This window comes from Poecile atricapillus, chromosome 1 (assembly GCF_030490865.1).
Source record: "Poecile atricapillus isolate bPoeAtr1 chromosome 1, bPoeAtr1.hap1, whole genome shotgun sequence".
NCBI lineage: Eukaryota > Metazoa > Chordata > Aves > Passeriformes > Paridae > Poecile > Poecile atricapillus.
This window is the reverse complement of record NC_081249.1, coordinates 174,604,912-174,625,926: the sequence shown is the minus strand read 5'-3', so window position 1 is coordinate 174,625,926 and position 21,015 is coordinate 174,604,912. Positions and strand designations below refer to the sequence as shown.

The 21,015-nt window shown below is 42.4% G+C and overlaps 1 protein-coding gene across 1 annotated transcript in view; it reads left to right on the top strand.

Moving 5' to 3' along the window:
- SYNE2 (spectrin repeat containing nuclear envelope protein 2) overlaps positions 1-21,015 on the top strand; it is a 174,126-nt gene that overhangs the window by 99,926 nt on the left and 53,185 nt on the right. The window contains exons 66-86 of the mRNA XM_058860814.1: positions 329-448; positions 1,207-1,308; positions 2,913-3,125; positions 4,871-5,038; positions 6,000-6,119; positions 7,021-7,133; positions 7,773-7,914; positions 8,820-8,951; positions 9,530-9,682; positions 9,935-10,144; positions 11,291-11,392; positions 12,452-12,571; positions 12,723-12,923; positions 13,280-13,453; positions 14,019-14,150; positions 15,822-16,018; positions 16,230-16,362; positions 17,002-17,184; positions 17,614-17,760; positions 19,375-19,551; positions 20,736-20,891. Coding sequence (XP_058716797.1) covers positions 329-448; positions 1,207-1,308; positions 2,913-3,125; positions 4,871-5,038; positions 6,000-6,119; positions 7,021-7,133; positions 7,773-7,914; positions 8,820-8,951; positions 9,530-9,682; positions 9,935-10,144; positions 11,291-11,392; positions 12,452-12,571; positions 12,723-12,923; positions 13,280-13,453; positions 14,019-14,150; positions 15,822-16,018; positions 16,230-16,362; positions 17,002-17,184; positions 17,614-17,760; positions 19,375-19,551; positions 20,736-20,891 — 3,195 coding nt within the window. The remainder of the gene's footprint in view (positions 1-328; positions 449-1,206; positions 1,309-2,912; positions 3,126-4,870; positions 5,039-5,999; positions 6,120-7,020; positions 7,134-7,772; positions 7,915-8,819; positions 8,952-9,529; positions 9,683-9,934; positions 10,145-11,290; positions 11,393-12,451; positions 12,572-12,722; positions 12,924-13,279; positions 13,454-14,018; positions 14,151-15,821; positions 16,019-16,229; positions 16,363-17,001; positions 17,185-17,613; positions 17,761-19,374; positions 19,552-20,735; positions 20,892-21,015) is intronic.

Below are 21,015 nucleotides of genomic sequence, written 5' to 3'. Positions count from 1 at the left end.
AGGAGAAATATAGATAGTGTCTTCTTGTTGGTTTGGTGGTTGTTGGTTTGTTTGGGGTTTTTTTTGTCTTTTTTTAATATTGTAAAAAAATGAGAATATTCTGCAGTCTCTAAAGAACATTATCAGTGTCATCCAGCTGCCATCCATCTTGCAGAAGAGCTATAGAGCAAGAAGAGGGGGTGGGACTTGGGAAACATAAATACAGATAGATAAACAAGGCAGAAATAGAGCCAAGTGTTATTAGAAGCTTGCAGTGCTTCACATTGCCTGGAGGAATATCTGAGCTTCCTGGTCACAAGCTAAAGCTGAGCTGTTACTGCTTTTAAAGGGAAGTACAGCCACGGAGAAAGATGCAACCTTTTGGCCTTCAGAAAGAGATGATGGAAGACTCAAGGAAGACAGTGCAACCTCCTGGTCTTCTGGTACCTTGTCAGATGGCATTGTTCAGGTAATGCACTCAGCTTTATCTCTGTGGAGATGGGAATTCATCTTTGTGGAAAAGTCCTAAGTATTGCTGAAGCCTGCAATGCAAGAGAACTGTAGGACTGCAGGACAAGGTGGCCATACTCATATCTTCCATCTCACACTAAATCTTGCCATATAGAATCTTTTTCTGTTGTACATATTAGCTTGACTCAGTGATCTTAAGTGCTTTTCCAGTCTAAATGATTCAATGATTCTAATCCCTTTTAGCTTCACAAAACCCCCAAAGCTAGAAAGGTACATTTAGTAGAAGCAACTTGTTTCACTGATTCCTGGAAAGGCTCTAAAAATGTGGGGAGATGATTTGTGGAAGAGATTCTCTTTGTACATGAGAAAATCAGTGTCTAGAACACTCAATCAGCTACAGTTGTGATGCCTTTCTGTTCTGTTCTTCATGGTGCCTCAGTAATGTTGTCACAGCTGCAGTTGTTAATTTCTGTACATCAGAAGGCATAACAAAATTGCTGTCTGTGAATATTTTGGGGCAGGACCACAATAGGTTGAGTGGTTGCTGCTCTTTCAGGCTTCTGTAGCACAACAAGGCAGGGGAGCATAGAATCAGAAAGTCATTTAGGTTGGAAAAGACCTTTAATATCGAGTCCAGCCGTAAGTCAAACACTGCCAGGTCCTCCACTAAACCATGTCCCAAAGTGCCACATCTCCACTACTGCACATCTGTATGGAAGATAAGAAATATTTCCACTGCTGCCTTTCTCTCTCCAGGATGAGGATGTTATAACTGAATCACACAGTAAACATGATGAAGAAACATCTCTGCAAGCTTTGGAGGGCACTGAAGGTCCTGCCACAGGCAGTCTGGCTATGGTGAGTTTGAAGGACTGAACAAGAAGACCTCCTGAGTGAGTTTTGTGAATTACCTAGTGGGCAGAGGCCCTGGTCCATTGTGGTTTTGCTACTGGAGTTTGCTGCAGTATGATGTGGTGTGATACTTGCAGCCCTGTGTGGGCCTCTTCATATTGGTGCTCTGGGTGATAAATTTTCAATTGCTACTTGAAAGTACAATTTTCTAGGGAACAAAATGGAGTATTTTCAGCAGAGAAGCTGCTGTCATTCAGACAGGCATGAATGGAGGGGTTCCATCAACCACAGAAATTTTAAATGGTGGTTAGAGGAGGAATTAAGGAGCTTGACATGTGTTGCTGCTCTGTGGAAGTCATGCCAAGGCTAAGAGAAGAGTGAGCAGCAGCCAGTAGGTTAAATACAAAAGTGTATGGTGGCATGAGTGCTCCAGGAAGGCTGGGAGCAGCAGTCTGGTGGCAGAGCAGCTTCAGCTTTTAGCATTGCAGAATCCTGGAACTGTTAAGGTTGGAAGACACCTCCAGGATCAGAGTCCAACCATTAACCCAGCACCACCGTGTTCAGCACTAAACCATATTTCTAAGTCCCACATCTACACATTTTTTGAACACTTTAGGGATGCTGATTCCACCACTTCCCTGAGCAGCCTGTTCCAATTCCTGACAACCCTTTCAGTGAAGAATTTTTTTTCAATATCCTGTGGCAGGGGGCTTGGAACTAGATGCCCATTGGCTCCTTCCTAGCCAAACTATTCTATCATTCTGTGATGACACTGATAGCTGGAACAATGCATTTTGACACTTTTTTTTTCTGCCAAAATCTCATTTAAATACGAAGCTTATGCACTAGCACTTGTCATCTCAGTTGCATGAATGTGTGCTCTGGAGCCACGGGAGCATTCAGGTAGCTCTGTTCTTGTGGTGTTATGCTTCATTTACTTACTAAGTACCAGTGTGTTTGCATGTGCGGAGGCACATACAGACCTGTGCAGCCTTCCAAGTCACTGCTCTTTATCTCCAAGTACTTTGGACTTTTGTTATGGACATGTGCAATGCAGTATTGCTTCTTCAAGGAGTGCATTTAAGAAGAATTGCACAAGATGTCTTTAAAAATACACCATGTTTTTATTGTGTGACCTAGATCCCGAGTAAAGTATATTTAACTGCTGAACTGAACGCGCACCAGTAGCTTGTAAGCGTTGTCCAAGAGCTTGTTCTGCAGCTTCCAGCTGCATTGCTTTTGTGTGTAACTCCCACAGAAAAACATCTCTCCTCAGGGGAGAGCAGGTTAATGGTGAATCATCACTTCCTGTGTGCTCAGGTATAGCTGCTGTGCCCAGGTAGATCCCTGCAGATGCAAATTGCTGCCTGGAAACCTGTTACACCAGATCCTGGATCGCCTGCCTGCTGAGTTTCCCTTTCTTTCCTTTTTTCCTTCTTGGTTTGTGGCTTTTTTCCCCCCCCCACCAAGTGTGGGAACGCGGCAACAGAGTTGTTTTGGGGCTCTGTGAGTGTGGAAGTTAATCATCTCTCACTGGAAAGGGGAGGGGAGGGGAGGGAAATTACAAAAGCAGGTCGCTCACCAGGCTGCTTTGATGTGCTTTGCTCCAGAGCCACCAGCCGCCTCCAGTCCCCAACGCCGCCCTGGGCTCGCCGACAGCGCTGGATGGAGCCAGGCTCGAGCCAGAATCCATCCTCCTGGTGTGCCAGGCCCAGGTGGCAGAGCTGGAACAATGGCTAGACAAAACTAAAATGTCCTTGAGGTCAGACCCTCAGACCCCCCAAAGGCAGCAGATGGTGGAGCCGCAGCTTGCTGATTGCCAGGTAAGGTGGTGACATTGCTGCTGCCATCCCCCAGTCCCCTTCCCTGGGGTGTGTCTGCAGAGCAGCTCTGCCTGCTGCCTCTCCTGCTCCAGCAGCTCCCTCACTCCGTGCACAGAACAGGTGACTGCTGGGCACCAGCTTCAGATTTTCCAGGGTTTGGTTAAAACATCTGGTTTTAGGGTTCTGTGTGCGTCCAGGGGATTTAGGTAGAATTCTGGAGTATATGTAAAGCTTTGGTTTGATTTGGATTATTTTCAAAACCATGGCTGAGTATAGTTTGAATCCTCTATTAAAAGGCAATTTTTCATTCATCCTGACCAGCTAGAAACAAAAGAGCATTTTTTTTTCTTCTGACATTTTCACTTTCTGCTTGTCAGAATGATTTAAAAGACTGGGCTAAGAAAGCTTCCACGCTGCTAAGTTCTACTTTTTCAGTCTTTCCCATAAACTCCTAGCACAGAAAAATAGTGGCTTTCCCCCTACCCTCAGTCAGCAGTGGTGATACTTTCACCTACTGCCTGCACCTAGGACAGCCTCTTGCCCCCACGGCAGCCGAACAAAAGGAGTGGGTGGTACCTGTTGGTGAAAATGGGAGGAGGAAAACAGGACTGGCACAAGGGGCTGGGTGGGAGGGAGCCCTGGCATGCAGCATGTGCAGATTAAAACAGGGCTGAGGCTCCCCACCGTGCCAGTCTGGTGTGCCAGTTTGCTTCAAGCACTGAGCCTACCCAGAGCAACAAATTTCACTCACAATAAAGGAGCCAATACCAAAATTGTCTCCATTTTAAATTACTGAGAAACAAAACCAGCTGTTTTGTTGTTGGTTTGGGTGGTTGTTTTTAATTGGAGTGCCTCTGGGTTTAGGCTGTGATTCAGCCAAGTGCTCAGGTGCTGAACTTTGTGGGAATTAGGATCCTGAATGCACCTAAGTAGCTGGCTGTGTCTGGATCCTATTCAGGGTTCCTGTCAGCATGGGCTTCACCAGGGCAGCTGCAGCTGGTGAGAACAAGCAGGCTGAATTCCTGTTGGCTTCCAACAGTGTGGCTCAGTGTTAAGACATGAACATGGGCAGGGGAAGAGGGTTCTCTAACCTAGTCAAGATCTACACAGAAAAATTCACACAGAATGGAAGAAACAGTCTCCAGGTATGGGTGTATGGTGTAAAGTAATTAATTTATTGCAGTTGATTACCTTGCATTTGAGTCATGGTACCTTTCTCCATGGTCACCATAAAAACATGAGTTTAAAGTATGCAGGGATGCACTTTGATTCACAGCAGCTTGGATCAAAAATCAGATCCCAACAGTTTACAATGGCCTGGCTGACACGTGGAAATGTTCCTATGTGTTGGTAGTTCAGCATCATTCCTCCCAAAGAGTGATGTGAGCTGTGTGTGCATTGCCTCTTTCTCCCACACTGAGGTGTGTTGTCTTCTTGGTTGCATTCAAATGGAGTCTGCCATTTCTGCTGTCCTCTTTTATTACTTGGTGTCTGAGTTAAGATAACCTCCTGCAGATGCTCTTGTTGGAAACAGTTTTAAGACTATCTCTATAAAATTAATTTAATTGTCCAGAATAAAATTACTACACTGGAGAAAATCTAGGGGGATTGCAGCTATTTCTCCTTTTTCCCTGCATGTTTCTCATCTTTTCAGGCAGGGGAGATGTGAGCATTGACTTCAGAATGTTGTCAGAAAAGGAATGTTGCAATTCTGAGAATGAGTAATTATCTGCTGTCCCTTCTAGGTGAGGTTATCAGAGATTGAACAAAAGGTCCTTTCTTTACTGGAAGATTGTGGAGATAGTGCAGACTACCAACAAAAGACAGAGGCTCTTTCCCTGAAGCTGAAGGAGGTGAAGCGCAATTTGGAAAATGTCCAGATGATGCTTCAAGACAAGTACAGTGAAGAACAGGTAAATCATATGAATGTTGTGCAGGGCAAGAGTTGAGAGTCCTGGTGCTTTAATGGCCTGTGGTTGCAGAAAAACAGAGCTCACTGTGTGAATCAAGGAAGGGAGAAATGTCAGAGTTGCCATTATTCTACTTTACAGCGCTGTATAATTACTTGTAGTTTGCAACAAGTAGTGGATTTTTAATGAGTCTCTGAACAGCATCTTTTCTGCTTTAAGTGCTTGGTGACAGAGGTCAGCATTTTGCTAAGAGCACAGGAAAAGGACTTAGGGTTTGGTTTTAAATGCCTCCAAAGGCCATGATGTTTGTCTGTGACAGTATCACAGCAGAGAAGCCTTTTAGTAATTTTCTCTTTGAAGAATTCTTAAATGCAGTGATTCTGTCAGCTCTCCTGCACCACAGCTGCACAGTCTTTGCTGAGTTTCCCAGCGGGTGAGATTGTAACTCCTGGCTTCAGAGCTCATTCCCTCTCTGTTGTGTGAGGGATCAGAGAAGCCCACCTGATGTGTTTGTTTAAGAGCAGCCACAGTCCCTCTGGTGTGGATTAGCAGTGGTAAAGGCTTGTGTTGAATTACTTCTGTGAGCACAGACGGATTTAAAATCCAGGTGTGTGACCAAATTTATAAACATAAATGCACATCCCTGTATTTTGGTCAAACAAAAAGAAGGGAGGGTTAGTATCACCTAATCTGCTGGCAGGAAAAGCAAAGAAAACAAAGCAACTTGGGGAAGAGATGTGAGGACCTTGGCAGAAGGTTAGAATGGTTGGGATATTAAAACTTTTAGTAAATTCAACTGGACAAAAATCTTTGCAAAAGTAGCAGCTGTGTTTCGTGTGCTGCTGATTCTGTGCGTGGTAAGTCCAAGGCAGCTCTGCTTTTTGCCCTTTCCCAAGATGCAACTGTGGGATTCTGCTCTCTTGTCAGGCCTGGAAGCCTTCCCACAACAGGTCTCCCTTTACAGGTTCCCAGCAGGGAGAGGATTGACCCAGAGCCCCTGGAGATCCTGCACTCCGATGGTTTCAGCACATCCCAGCTGCCCCTTGCCCAACAGCCCTGGCACAATGGGCTCCAGCAGCCACAGGTAATTCATTCTCCTGCCATCCAGGGGCCAGGCTGCTCCACATCCCCTGTGGGCTGGGGGCAGCTGCACTTAGAGCTGCTGCAGTTTCCCTGTGGGATCAGCTCTGTCAGGGGTAGGTTTCAGCTACCCATTTCCTCCAGGATTTGGGGAGTTGGTCAAGATGGAGAAAGCCCTCACCCCTAAAATCCCTTGTCAAAAAGTTTTAGTAATATCAAGCTAGGAGATTGGAGGGGTGGGTGATGCCATCTGAATCACTGTGAAGCAAGGCAAGAGTCCTAGCTTTAAAACACTGATGTATCATGAAATCTGAGTCTACACACTGATACTGGTTTTGAAGGTAAGTTTGAAACTAAAGTTTTGTGAACTTTAGTTAGCCCATTCCCATTCCTTTTAAGGTTGTTGTTAACACAATATGAAAATTCTGTCATGTTCTGTGCTCTGAAAATTACTTCTGTTTTGCTAACTGTAAATTAACTTTTGCCTTTTTCTTGCTATAGGAAAAGAGCTGGAGAAAGTGGTCCAGCTTGAGTTGCTCGACACTCTCCTTTTAACTAATGGAACTTGAACTCATATTTGAGCAAATCCCATTTTCCCTTGCCTATTTCTTTATGTAAGGATTGCAGTCAGTGGTGTTTAAATTTCGATATGTAATTTGTTTCTGGTTGGGCTTTGCTTTTAAAACTTTAGCTCAGGTAGAAATATATTCCATAAAAATGCACATTTGCAGAAAATGGCTTGTTCTGTAAATTCGTGTTTATACATAAACTGCATTTTATTCTGACAGATGTAATTTTTTTTTTCTTTGCTAAATGATTTCACATAAAATGTGATTGGAAAAGCACAATCATCATTTCAGATTATTACAGTTCATGTAATTGCTCATGCTATTCTCTGTGCACAGGACCTGAAATTAAAAGCAGCTGAGCAGAAAAGCCTCATTGACTTTATTGAGTCGTGCGTGGAAAAAATGCAGCCACAGCTTGAGGACAGCGTGACTCCACAATCAGAGTCCAGGTACAGAATAACACAATCAGTCACCAGGCTCAGTGATGTAAAAGTGCATAAATCTGCTGAAGCCTTGCAGTGGCACCCCTGGTTCTGTTCTTTGGTTCTGTGTGCCTTTAGAAGAAAAATGACAGAAGCTTGGGGATTTCTGCCATCAGCAGTCCAGAGAAATGGAGGCTCATTTATGGGACAGCCTGTTTGATACTGGGCTGACTCCAGAGTTTAGGACCTCACTAACAAGTGGGACTGACACCTGCCATGAGTTAATCAGGCCTGTCTGTAGTCAGGTTGGGTGCTCTGCTCACAGCCACGGCTGTACAGACACACCCAGCCAGTGTAAGGGCAGCAGCTTTGAAAAAGGGGACATGGGTATCAGGCACCTTCCAGCATGGAACCAAGACTTCCTGTGGGACTGTGCTCCCCATGTGGTCATTTCAGAGGTGGAGGCTGCCAGCAGGCTCCTGGCATATTTTATGTGAAGGGGAAAGTCCAAACGAGTTTATCAAAGCTTGGATTAATAATCATACATGCACTTGGTTTTGCTTTGCTTTTGAGGCAGGAGCAAGAGAAACTAATCTTGTACAAGAAACCTAGTTTTACTTACTCTGCTTCAGTAATTGTCATTCTAACAATGTTTTCTCAATACAGCAATGGAGAATCTGACTCAAAGAGCAAGCAGGCTGATGGCACCTTAGCTCCAAAGGATCACATGGGTAATAAATGGCAATATTTACAACAGGAGCTGTCATCAAAGATGAAATCTCCTCCCTGCCAGCTTGTGGAACCTCAGGTTTGTTTAAGTTCCATCAAACACTCTGATAGTGTAGATGGCAATTAGTGTATCTTTCTGTGCCATAGTAGCATGTGGCCCTCCATCAGATAACTGAAATTGTGCAAGGGTTCTCCAGAGGAGATTGTTTCTGCATAGTGTTTCCATAATTGTCTTTTAATTTTACTTCGAGGTAAATCATGTGTGTGAGGTAGTGACTGCTAAGCAGAGTGTGGGAGCACTTAGGTGAATCCCTGTGGTTAATATTCAGAGTAGATGTTATCTGCTTACTTCTTTCAAGAGGACGAAGGGAGTTATCCGTCAAGCTCGCAGCTGATTCCCGTAGATGTGGGTGAAATCTCAGTTCCCACAAGTGGGAACATTTTGGTCAGAGCAAATCTCTGGCTTAAATTTTGTTCTGCCATTCAGCACTGTGTTCTCATTCTCACACATCAAAAGCAGAGTTGGAGCTGTATGTTCTGAACAGACTGCAGAGGCTTTTATTGCTTGGATAAAACTGTCATTCCTGGTATTAACAATTTTGTTCATACTAAATTAGAATTATTAGATTTTCTGTTGTCTGAAATTGCTGCAATACGTGGAAGAATATTAGACATGTAGAAGGGTGAATATCAGCCCTTCCTCAGGCAAGACTTACCCTGCAGTGGGCAGTAGGGTTGCCTTAACCCACACTACAGCTGTAGACCATAAAGCTGGGAATCAGAGGCTCCTTTTTCAATCAAGCTCCCATCAGGGCACAGCCTGCCCAACTTCTGCCAGTGAAAAGAGAACCCTGCTATCCAGGTGCTTTATATCAGTGCCTTGAAACTTTTAGTGCTTTTTGACAGGAGTGTTATTTTGTTGCCCATAGCCTGTCTTCATTTGAGCTGCTCTTCTAATTGCAGTGTTCTTTTTCCAAATGTTAGATCACAGCAAAGATGAACATGTTGCCTCGAGGCACGTTCTCAGGTGCAGGAACCCCAACTGTGGAAGAGCTGAAAACTTACACTGTCCAGCTGGGAGACCTGAGCCAGGAAGCAAATGTGGTGCATGCACAGGTAAAAATGGCATGTCCTAAGCATTGCAAAAAACCCCAGGGGTTCTAGACACAAGACACTGTTTGGACACTGGGAAACAGCCAGTAATCATATTATTGCAAATGGCATTCACTGTAGTGAGCTTTTGTGTTGGATATGGACTGTAATGTAGAAATAGGCTGAGGATTTTAACAGGAAACATTCCAAGTTTCCACTACGATACTTCTACCTAAATCGAAAAGTTTGCTAGTGTGGGTAAAAATCTTCAAACTGTATAAAGCAAGGAGCCTGTGAATGATTTCAGTAAATCTGCAGGATTGGAGCTGATAAGACAAACTTCTTGTGCTCATGCCTGAAATAAGAGGCATGTAAGAGCACAGCCACTGTCCAGTACATAGAGGGTCATTGTCTCAGCTTTGGCCCCTACAGCTCTGAATGTTGCCTGCATATATCCAGGTCTGTCCCTCAGTAGTTCATTAATTCCATTTTAGTATTGGCTGAGCAATACTAACTTATTAGTATAACTAACCTTATATGAGTGAATGAATCTTAGCCATGCCTTGGATGAAAGTACTGAAAACTGGCTTGCTTTTACCCAGGATAATGTGGCAGAGGAAGTCTCTTCCAATTTGGACAGAAAATTGTTTGAGTTACTTCTGGCAATCAGCCGGTGTTTGAATAACATGGAGGAGATGCTGAACACCTCCGTGCTCTCCACTGAAGAGGCAGCTGTGCAGCAGGCTCTGTATGAGGTAACTGCCCCAGATCCTTGAGGGAAGGAGAAACCCCAGTGGATTTCTGTTGCAGCAGAATATATATGGCCTTGTATTTCCTCTCTGTTCTGCTGGCATTTTTCAGGAATAATGCCGCCAAACTATTTTGTATTGCACAGATTTGGGCCTGTTGCTTTTAACAATTACCAGTTGGAGCCCTGCTGCCTCTTACAGGGAAGAGTCCTTGCATACACCATTTTCACTCATATTGTTTTTCTTTCAACCCTTTAGACTCTGTCTGTGGAGCTGCAAAAACTTCATGCTGATCTGAGTGATAAAAAGGATGATCTTCTGAAGTCCATCAGCTGCGCTGGTGGGAGCACAGATGTGTTCTGCGAGTGCTTTAACAACTTGCAGGCACGGCTGGAACAAACTCAAGCTGCCACTGCCTCAAGGAGCAGCTCCATGAAAGCTGGGCTGGATCATAATAGCAATTACCTGGTACTCCACTGCCAAATGCACATCTTGTTTCACAGCACCTGTTAGGCTTGTCAGTGTTAATGCGTTTGGGTTACAGACGAGCAACCTCTAATGGGCTTTCTTTTTTCACTACTTAAAAACTTGTCTTGGCCTCTCAAGAAGCAGATTAATTTTGCTGTTTGCAGTGCTGCAGAGGCCTGGATCACAGTAGAAAATTTGCATGCAGAAAGTATGGAAGTGACCTGGCATCCCATGCAGGCTGAGCTGCAGGCTAAAGCAAGTTTCTGTGTGTAGGGACTAGGCCAAGGATGGTTTCATATATTCTTTCATATATTCTTTCATATATTCTTTCATCTGCTGTGTCCTCAGGAAAGGCAGACTTCTTCTCTTGTGGTGCCATGTCTGACACTAGGCTATTTTTAGTAATGTACTGGAGGTTGATTTGACCCCACTGCATTTACTGTTCCTTTAGATTTTGTGCCACAGAAGCAGAAGCCACAGTTTCACAAATTTTCCTTCTTTTGTTCTTTATTGGAAAAGCAGATTGTGAGAAGTTTTTCTTTAGGTTCTTGTGATGGGCTACATCTACTATTGCTGGAAAATATTCAGATCAGGTGGTTAGTCAGAGCTAAGGAAGGAAGAGTCTGGTCTTTGAAATACAGTTTGCAATGTCCAGCAAAACTCCAGTGTGCTCATCATCTGCAAGTAATCCTGGCCTTTCACTGCTGAATAATAAAGCAGATCCTTTGAGGAACACTGGGATGTTGTCTCCAAACAGCCACAGAACTAGTCTTGCAATGCTTACTTATGCAGAATCCATAGAACTCCATCAGTCCCCAGTAATGGGCTCATTTTCCTATTTTCAGAAGAAAATAATTTGATTCTCTTACCAGTTTCCCAGATTTTTACAGTCACAGAGGATCATTGTGACAGAGTAATCTGCTTCTTATACACTACCCAGACTCAGAATTTCCTTCGTCCAATTACTGCTTTAAGCCCATAATACATGTGCTTTATTTTGGTGTTGGTTCTTTCTTTCTTGTTTGTTTTTTTGTTGTTTTTTTTTTTTACTTAAGGAGGTAATAATTTTGTTTGCTGTGTAATTTTTTCTGGTCATTACTATACTCCTGTTATATGATATATTTCTGATGTTTGTTTCTTTTGCAGAATCAAACCAGGCTACTCTATGATCAGTTAACTGAGAAAAAAGCTGCTCTGCAACAATGCTTGAATGAACTACGTGGAAATAATGTTTCTGAGCAGCTTCAGGTAATTTTATTTGAAGGAGAGTTTTTACAGCATTAGCTATTACTTCCAGTTTTCTGCAATTTGTGAAGTTTCATATTTTCTAAAGTTTGAGTCTAATTTAGGATTTTAAAATGAGAAAAGGAGAGAATGAGAGAGTTCAGTATTTGCTGTATTCACCACCACCCCTTTTTCTTTTTTTTTAACTACACCCCAATCCATACTTAGACCTAATTCCAGACATTTTAGTGGTTGGAGTGGAGGAACCAGTCTTTCCACAACCTCCCAGAACAAATACACCCCATACTATGGCAGGGAAGAAAAAGAGCTATACATTATGCCTTTTCTTATGTCAAACTATTTTTTTTTTATTTTTATTTTTTGTGGGAATGGGACTCTGGTATTTCTATCTTCTCATGAAGCATTTATGAGCACTTCATCATATGGAATTTGACCAGTTAAGCTATTTTCTTTGACCTTTATTGGGATTAGCAGAAAATTAAAAATTAACAGACTGCATATCCTCCTAAGAATGGTCATTGGCCATTTACCTATTTATTACCAAAGCAGAGGAGGATATTCTGAAGCTGGTTTGTTACAGACTCATAGCCTTGCTTACAGGCATAATTTTCTGGCAGACTGAGAGCTGTGTTCCCTGCTGAATTCCCTAGCAAGGACTGGCTATATTGTGTTAGGTAACCACTCTTGGGAAAGGAATGCCAGAAGTACATAGCTTTCCTTCCTTCAGAAGGATCCTGTCTCAGTCCTTGAGTACTTCTGATTCATAAGAAAAAACTGTTTTCAGACTCCATGATTAATTTTCATGGCTGCACTTGAATTAGTAAATGGAAAGGCGTGTTGAATGTTGACCTGAGACACAAGACCTGAATTCCCTTCTTGGCTGTGCTGTGTGAACACAGTAAGTTATGCCATGTTTTGTCCATTTAGTTTATTAGCTCATTGGATTTTGTGAAGTGCTGGCACAGGAGGGATCCAGCCACTGTATTCACTGCACTACCACTGATAATGGAAAGTTTATTGGAATGGGACTCTTCCTAATAATTAATTTTGTCCTTCATCCAGAAAATTGGTGCCTGTACTGTGGAGCTGCAAAATTTTGAAAACCAAGTAGCAAAACTGAGAGGCCATGGAGAAAGATTGCAGTTACCTATCACCTTAATCCAGGAAGCTTATAAATTAGAGGTAAGAGCACAGTACCAATTTACTCAGGTGGTTTGATTCTTCTAAGCAATTCACCTGCAGCATCAAAAGGCTGATGGTTATTTCATATTCTGTGGGTTTGTGGGATTCATTTCTGTCCTTCATGAATTGCTACACTGTGTTTGCATTGTAGGATGTTCTGGATGACATGTGGGGGATTCTGAAAGCAAAGTATGTGGAGCTGAACTCCCCTTCCATCAGTGAAAGCCAGTATGAGGACTTGCTTCATGGGTTTGCAGAGCTGGTAGCTATTGGAAGAGAGAAGATGGCACAAGATCCAAAGCACCTAACAAAAAGCAGAGCAGCCCTGCAGTCTCACCTGAAAAATCACAAGGTAGGAGTTGTTCATCTCAATACTGCTCAGGTCAGCATAGAAAGGAGCACAGTTTTCTGTGACTGGTTTTTCTCCAGTGTAGTGGGGGAGAGTGGCTGGCTCATAGCAAAGGGGAGGGACTGGTGTATGTGCAGAAAACAAACACAAATTTCTCAGTAGACCAAAACAGTACCACTTTCGGTGATAAATTGCTATTTCTGCTTACCTCAGAACACCTTGCTGTGTAAGGAAAGCATGTCTTTCTTAAGTTATCCCAAAGGATTATTGTGTCCTGCCTACTACTTAAGCCTTAGAATTCCTGCTGTGGGAATGTGATCTCTCTTAAAGAGCCAGCTTTAGCTTGGGTTTTTTTCCAGGATTTTTTCTGCAACCTCATGACACGCATGGCTTACATGGAAGCATTTTCCAAGAGAGTGAGTCCTTCTGTCCTGCAAAAGAGAGAGGAATTCTGGAGAGAGCTGGTGAATGAAGTCAAATTGCTGGAGAAGAAGGCCTGCCAGTATGGTATACACTTAGAGAGCCTGTTAAAGGTAATAAATCAAAAGACACCCAAGAGTAAAGCCTGGAGGGAAGGAGAAAAGTTGCATCTGCGGCAGCTCTTGTCCTGACAGTGACTTTGGCCAGTAGTTGTCCTTTCCTGTTTCCACTGGACAGCAACAGTCTATTTCTTATTCTATGTGTGTCAGTAAACCAGCTTTCTTCTTGAAAATCTCTGGAAGTGGACATTTCAAACCATCACACTTTATGACTTCTTGCTGTAATTTCTGAGTGTCTGGACTGACAGAAGAGCCCTTTAAGGCAGAAAAATACCAGCACCCCTTCAAAACTTAAAAAATGTAACAAATAATCTCAGAACATCCCTAGAGAATAAAAAGTTGCATACACCACTTTAAAATAAGAATCCCTAAAGATTCTGAAGAATGCATAATTAATTCATCTGTGCTGAAGTCATGTCTCACTTTGATATTTACATATTGTTCACTTACTTTTGTGTTATGTTTCATTAAAGCAAGAGCTGCTGATCCTAGAGAAGGCATTAAGGCCTGGTGTATTAAAGTGCAAATGGATGTGTTAACAATTCAATGTATTTTTTAGGATTGGATGGTATTTGATGAGGAATGCCTAGTTTTCAATAAGGAGTTAGAAGCACTTGCCTCTGCATTGCCTTCTGTCAGTTTGGTTGAAGAAACTGAAGAAAGATTATTGGAAAGGATTGCACTTCTAGAGGTATTTATGTGTTTGTCACTACTTTTCTTTATGGATCAGTAGAACTGGCAAAAAATATTAGTTAATATATGAGGAGGTGATTTGCACAGCACAGCTTCCTTTGTCTCCTCAGCTGTATGTGGATGCAAGCTCAAAACTGACTTTCAAAAGTAGGAGAAGATTGGACTCCTAATTCCAGCCAGGGGCTAAAAGTCCATTTAAGTGGGAGTAATGACTATAACTACTTTATAACTCAATATTCAAAGGAAAGTATTTGGGATCAGATAGATGTGCAGGCTCCATGGATCCCAAGGACAGCAAGAGCCTTGGAGTGAGCATAGTGCTACTTCCCTGTAATTCAGAAATTATTTTCATGCCACAGTGTAAAACTTATGGAAAAGAAGAATCAACCTAGAGCTTTCAAATATCTGAAAGTACCAAATATTTCAACTCTTATGGCAGCTCTGGTTGCAGCTGCATGTCTAATGGAAGAGCTACATCTTTATTTACAACCTCAGCTGCAGCTGGAAATATTTTATCCACGTTTTAAACACAATTAAATACAAGGATATGAAAACAGCATTTATGGTTGTTTTACAAAATTAAGAAGAAAGGTTATCAGTAATCTTAGTGATGTATTTTCAGAGAGTGCTTGCCATGCCTCACAGGTCTGACCTTTCTCAGTCTTCAGAGGATACTCTCTGTTAGAAATTTTTGAATTATTAAGTGTTTAATAAAAGCAAATTAATGAGTGATTAATGAATGTTTCATAAAGGAAAAAAGTACTATAGTGATTTAATCTGGTTGACTGCAGGAAAGACATCACTGGATATTCCCAGGAAAATCTGAGCTACAGTAAAGCCTTTGTAATAAATCAACAGTAGATGTTTGCAGTCATAGTGACCCTCTGGTGCTTTTGGTACCTATTGCACTGAGACAAGAGACATGCAAAATTTGCACAGCTACTGATGTGAAGTTGCCTGCTTTTCCTTGGCTTTTTGAGTTCTTAACTAGCTCTTCACTCCTAAGTTTTTATTTGTCTTTAAAGACTTCAGAAACAAAGTCATAAAGCTTTAGATGATGTTTGGTGCAGGGTGAAGCTGTGGAGCTTTACAGTTTCAAAAACAGAGCAGAATAGATTTCTCTAGGACTTAATTTCTGCAAGAGAAATAACTCCAGACCTTTGTTTTTTACTTAAGGACTTCGCTGTCCACTCTTCATTTCTCCCTGCCACCATTATTCAATAATTATCTCAGCAGTTTCCTTCAAAAAAGTGGTAACTATTTTTTCAAAATGGTATAGAGCCTGAAGGAGGAACAATAACTTTCAAGAGCATGGGAAGACAATAGTTTTTTGGTGGGTGCTGTCATATATTTGGACAGTGCAGCCAGATCTGACAGTGTTTGTCCATTGCCTGACATCTTCGGGTGTCAGAAAAGCCTATTAAATCATAACACAGTCTGTGTTGTGTTACCCAAAGGAAACAAACAAACAAACAAAAAATTAACAAACCCACAAAAACCTGTGTCCCTTTTTCATGTTATGAATTACAGATTGCTGTCATTTGGAAAATAAAATACATTACAGAGGAAATGTGAGATTAAGAAGTTAGAAGTTGTGATATGTGTTTTTCTAGTTGTGTTTTCTGTCTTTAAAATGTTACTGTTTTGCAAACTTCCCATATTCTGACAGAAAATCAAAAGTAGTGTTGATGAAAAGCATGCCAAGCTGTACCAGATGGTGAAAGAAGGGAAGAAATTGCTGACTGCTGTGAGCTGCCCAGAAATAAGAAGCCAGATTGGGAAGCTGGAAGAGCAGTGGCTGTCTTTAACCAAAAAAGTTGGCCATGAGCTACACCGACTTCAAACATTACTGAAACTCCTGGTCAGGTGGGTCTAAAACAGAAAAAAAAATTGAAGTTTCAGCTAGACATTAGTTTGTAATTTTTTTTATAGATGACAGCTGAAGCCATGCTTCTGCAGGGTTATGCAGTAGCAGAGGTGCCAGAACAGCACGGGCCTTCTCACAGGGAAGACAAGAGGGTTGAGAAATGTATCCCAGCCTCAGTTAGATGTTTTTGTGTTTTGTTTCCTCCTGTAGCTACAACAGAGACTCAGAGGAATTGATGAAATGGTTGGATTCTGCTCAGCAGAGAATGAATTTTTGGAAGGAGCAGTCTCTCAATGTGTCACAAGATCTTGCCACCATCAGGGACAACATCAGCAGCTTGTTTGTAAGTCATTTCTGCCAGGTTTAGATAAGACATTGTGAATTCTGGTGAAAATGACCCTTTTGAGAGGTTTTTTGTGTTTACCATGGCCTTGAGCCACCCACATAATACAGCACTGAATGGCTGTGTGCCCCAAAGCCACTTAACAGCTGAACCTGGAGCGTGGGCTCAGGGTACAGGAGTGGAGGTGCCAGCCAAAGTCAGGAAAGACAAACACTGAATTGCATTTCATGTCTTTGCCTGCTCCCCTTGGATGGTTAGCCAGGAGGTTCCCAGTGTGAGGCCAGAGAGAAGGAATAGTGCACAGGAGGAAAGCAAAGCATCATGAAGGTTTGACTGGTGGATGTGAGCTGGCCAGAGGTATGAGGACTGGGATTGCTCCCTGCACCTCTCTGTGAAGTGGGGTCAGGATATTCCCAGTCTCTGTGGGAGCAAAAGGTTGCATTCAGCACTGTATATCAAGGTGGGCAAAAGAATACTTTATCTGCTAATACTTATTGAGCTTAGGTTTTCTGAATTTTGCCATCTTGATAAAATCTGTTTGTTGAGGCATTTTATCCTGTGAAAATATGGCTTGTCTTCATTTCAACATATATATATATAAATATTTTCCCACTCTTAAATTTCTCCCATGCACCTAAGACATTTTCTAAGGAGGTTGATGAAAAATCTTCCCTGAAGTCATCAGTGGTGAGCACTGCCAGCCAGCTCCTCCACGTGAAGCAAGCTGATACTGCAGCACTTAGGTCATCTTTGGCAAAGTTTGAGCAAAAATGGGGAGAACTGATTACACAGCTCCCAGCCATCCAAGAAAAGCTTCACCAGGTGAGTGAGAAACTGCTGCCATCTTTCAGTTTAAACTAAATAATTAGGTTAAAATGCTGCTGCTGGGATTCAGTTGCCTTTTCCCAAATTAGCTGTGCCATGCTTTCAGAATAACCCCAATATTGTACTGCAGTTTAAATATTGCTGTGTTTTTCCTGGCTTACATGTATTTCTTATCTCTACAGTTTTGCATGAAAGTCTGTTACTTAAAATTAAAAAGAATTACTCAGAATTAGAAAGAATTTTATTTCAGATTCATGAATTCTAGAACCGAAGTCATTTGCCCCTCTGGAGCACAGGGCTCACTTTCAAGTTCACGCCCCAATAATGCGATTATAGTGCCTGAGCCTTTCTAAAAATAGAAATGTCATTTTCCTTGGTATTTCTAACAAGTAGAGTGTAAAGGATTCATCATATGCTTTACCTCAGCTTCAGATGGAAAAGCTTTCATCACGAGAAGCTATTGCTGAACTAATGGCCTGGCTGGACCATGTGGAACAACAGCAGGAACGTGAGGAGCCAATAAATTCACAACACGGTGCTGCCCAAGTCAAGACCCTCCTTCAGAAGTACAAGGTAAATGGGAGACTGTTAGCCCAGGCCTGCTGTAAAAAGTATGGAAGCAGCCTACAGGCACTGTCATATCCTTCCCCTTGCTCTCAAGAGGGCTCCTCAGTCTGAAACGTGTCGTAACATCCTCCTTTATAAAACCTTTATGCTTCCATGACACACAAACCACTGCCTGTTCTGCAATACAGCTACTGCCTGCTGGGCTGTAATCTCCTTTTCTCATGCTGTTCCATCTGTCTCATTTGTTCTCTCTCTTGCATTTAGATTATAAAACGTGAAGAGTAGCAAATCTTTCCTTCCTTAGGAAGACAGACTCTGTGTTTATTTCAGAGGCTGTGTTCTAGTCTGTCTTTTTAACAAGGAATACCTCCTAATGGAGCTCCATAACCTGAATCCGTTTAACTAGAGAACAGGGGGTTTGAATATAATGTGTCATCAAAAGAAATAACCTGCTAGGAAAGAGGGACAAGATGAACATCCCTGCAGAGAGAGAGGCTGCAGCAGTCTCTTGGCACTGTTCAGATGTCGGAGCACGAGTGGCAGAGGCTGATTGCTCCAGTCACAGGAAGGATTCAAGCTGTGTACTCCAGAGATGCCAGGGAGCCCAGCCTCAGGGCATGAATCCCCACAGAGACATATTTTGCTCTGCCCTTGCTCAGGGCTCAGAAAGGCTGACAGTTCTCAGTCTGCAGCTTGCAGGCACTTGGTGCTGCATATAAGGCAAATTCCAATGCAAACATTTCTTTCCAAGTGCCTTGGTAGAGCACATACATTAGTCTGTACTGACCATTTTGGTCTGTATCAGTTGGATTTGGCAGCTGGGACATGTAGGTGAGGTGCTGTTTATAACACTGGATATTTAGAGCTGGGTTTGTAGGTGTATCTTTTGCACTTGTCAGCAAGGTGGGGTTGTGTGTGCTGAGAAGAAAGCTGGGATGAGGGTCACAAATTCCTAGAGGGAAGCGGCTGTGGCTTTAGTACCTCTGCTGTGGTATTCCCTGGTGACTATTCAGGGCACTACTAGATAAATATGGAGCCCTTTCCTAATCTCTTCTAATACTCTCTGAAATAAAAAGACATTCCTTAATGTTTTCATTTTGTATGTAGTTTTTCACTTATCTCGATGTGCAAGAGATTCTGATGCTAGAGGACATTTTTTCCTCTCTGATATTCTATTCTGGTACCAGATATTTTGTTAAAAGGAGTAGAAGCTATTGCTGCATTTGCCTGTGAGTTGCAGGAGTGTGGGAAAGCCTTGGTCTTAGCCTAATCTGGGCCCAGTGTGATGGTTTTGTCCAGTGGATCAAGTACGGGATCTGGTACTTCTGGGTTTTATTCCCTGCTCCATCACTAGTCTGTTTTTACCTTGAACTGCCCACATAATGATAGAGATTTTCTGCAGACATTTCATGAATGAAAACAGCTACAGAAATACAGAATGGAAAAATTTGAGAATTATTCCTACAGACAGGTTCTCTTTCAGAAAAACATTTTTGGTCATAATTCAAACAAAGCCGTCAACGTTCCATTGCCACACCTTGAAGCATCATTGGAACTGAGCAGATTAAAACTATGAAACTGATGTTTACATTTTTGTTCTTTCTCTCTTTTCCCCTGCAGGAGTACATGATGGAAATGAACTTTAAGCAGTGGATGGTAGATTTTGTTAACCAGTCCCTGCTGCAGATGAGCACCTGTGACGTGGAGAGCAAGCGCTACGAAAGGACAGAGTTTGCTGAGTGCCTGGGCGAGATGAACCTGCGGTGGCACCGCCTGCAGGCATCCCTCAACAGAAAGGTTGGATTGAGTCCCCATGGCTTTCTCTCTTAGAGCTCTGATTTTGCCTGTGCCACTGCTCTGTATTAGGGATATATTAAGCTACCAGCAGTTTTCCTGTTGTAGCAGTCGGATTTGTGAAAACAGCAGTTATAAAGAAAGTAGTGTTGACAGCCACGTTCAGATGGAGCCTCTTGGACAAGGCACAGCAGGGATCAGTTCCCAGCCCTGCTCCAGCCCTCCTGGGTCGCTGGAAATGGGTTACTCTGTGTCAGTGCCCTCCTCCTGCAGTTATTGAATATTCTTTCCCAATGGAGTGCTTTGAAGGTCAGCAGCTGATAGTCAGTCTAGAAGCAGAATTTTCCTATTGGCACATAATCTTGCTTCTCTGGAGAAAATCTGTTTCAGGCAATGCCTCAGAATTATTCTGTTCTAGTGAGGCTAGAAATAATCCATGCATCCAGAATTAGATGCTGCTGTTATGTGCCCCAATGCCCAGAAAAGCTGGTGTGACTCATGATAGGAAAGGACATGGGGAATCTTAGAATCCCAAAATGCAACCATGAGGCTGCTGGAATGAATCTCTCTACCAACACATTTCTCTTTCATCTTTGTGTCTCAATTTTTAGCTTTGGGAGAAGCTGCCCTTTCTGAATCCAGATTCAAAGACTTCTGGTCAGATGGAAAATTGCCAATATTTTTTAGTTCAGAAAGTCTTCCAGAAACATTTTTAAGTAGAAATTTCATTTCCCATACAATTGAAAATTTCCGTGATGCAATTTCAGTTTTGTTGGGGAAAAGGTTATCTTCTCTAACCATATTTATGAAATTCCATTCCAGGATCTAATGGATCCTCAGGGCCAATACTGAAGATAGGAAACTTGAGGTCCCTTTCTTTTTGTTGGTGGGTTTTAGTGAGAATGAGATTTTCAGACTCCCATATGAATGAACGTGTCCACATAGCCCAGGGTCTCCCAACTTGTCAGGTCTCCCAGCTCCAGAACACACACTGGCTTGTTTCTTCCAAAGGCTAAGGTTGGATCATAAAGAACCTGTGAAACCTTTGAGGTTTTCCTTTCAAAATATTTCTCTAAAGAGTATTTTCAGTATAAATTTCATCATCTCAAATTTTGTCATGGAAGGTAAAGCCCTGTTTCTGCCCACCTGTAGGTTTAAGTAAGTTAAAACAGTTCTGTAACTTTCAGATCCAAGACCTGGAACACATTTTGGAGGATATTACTGAGAATGAGAACAAAGCCCAGACTCTGTACAACTGGCTGGAAGCTCAGAGTGATCGACTGAGATCCTTACAGACCCCAGCAAGTCTGATCTCTGCACAGAACACCTTAGATGATTGCAAGGTAAAGCATGACATGAGTGATATGAAAAAAATAATGTAAAAGCCCTATTTAGCACACTTTGCTGAAGGAACTGCACAGATTTTAACAGAAAGAAATATAAAGGAAGTTGCTGTTTCCCAGAAGA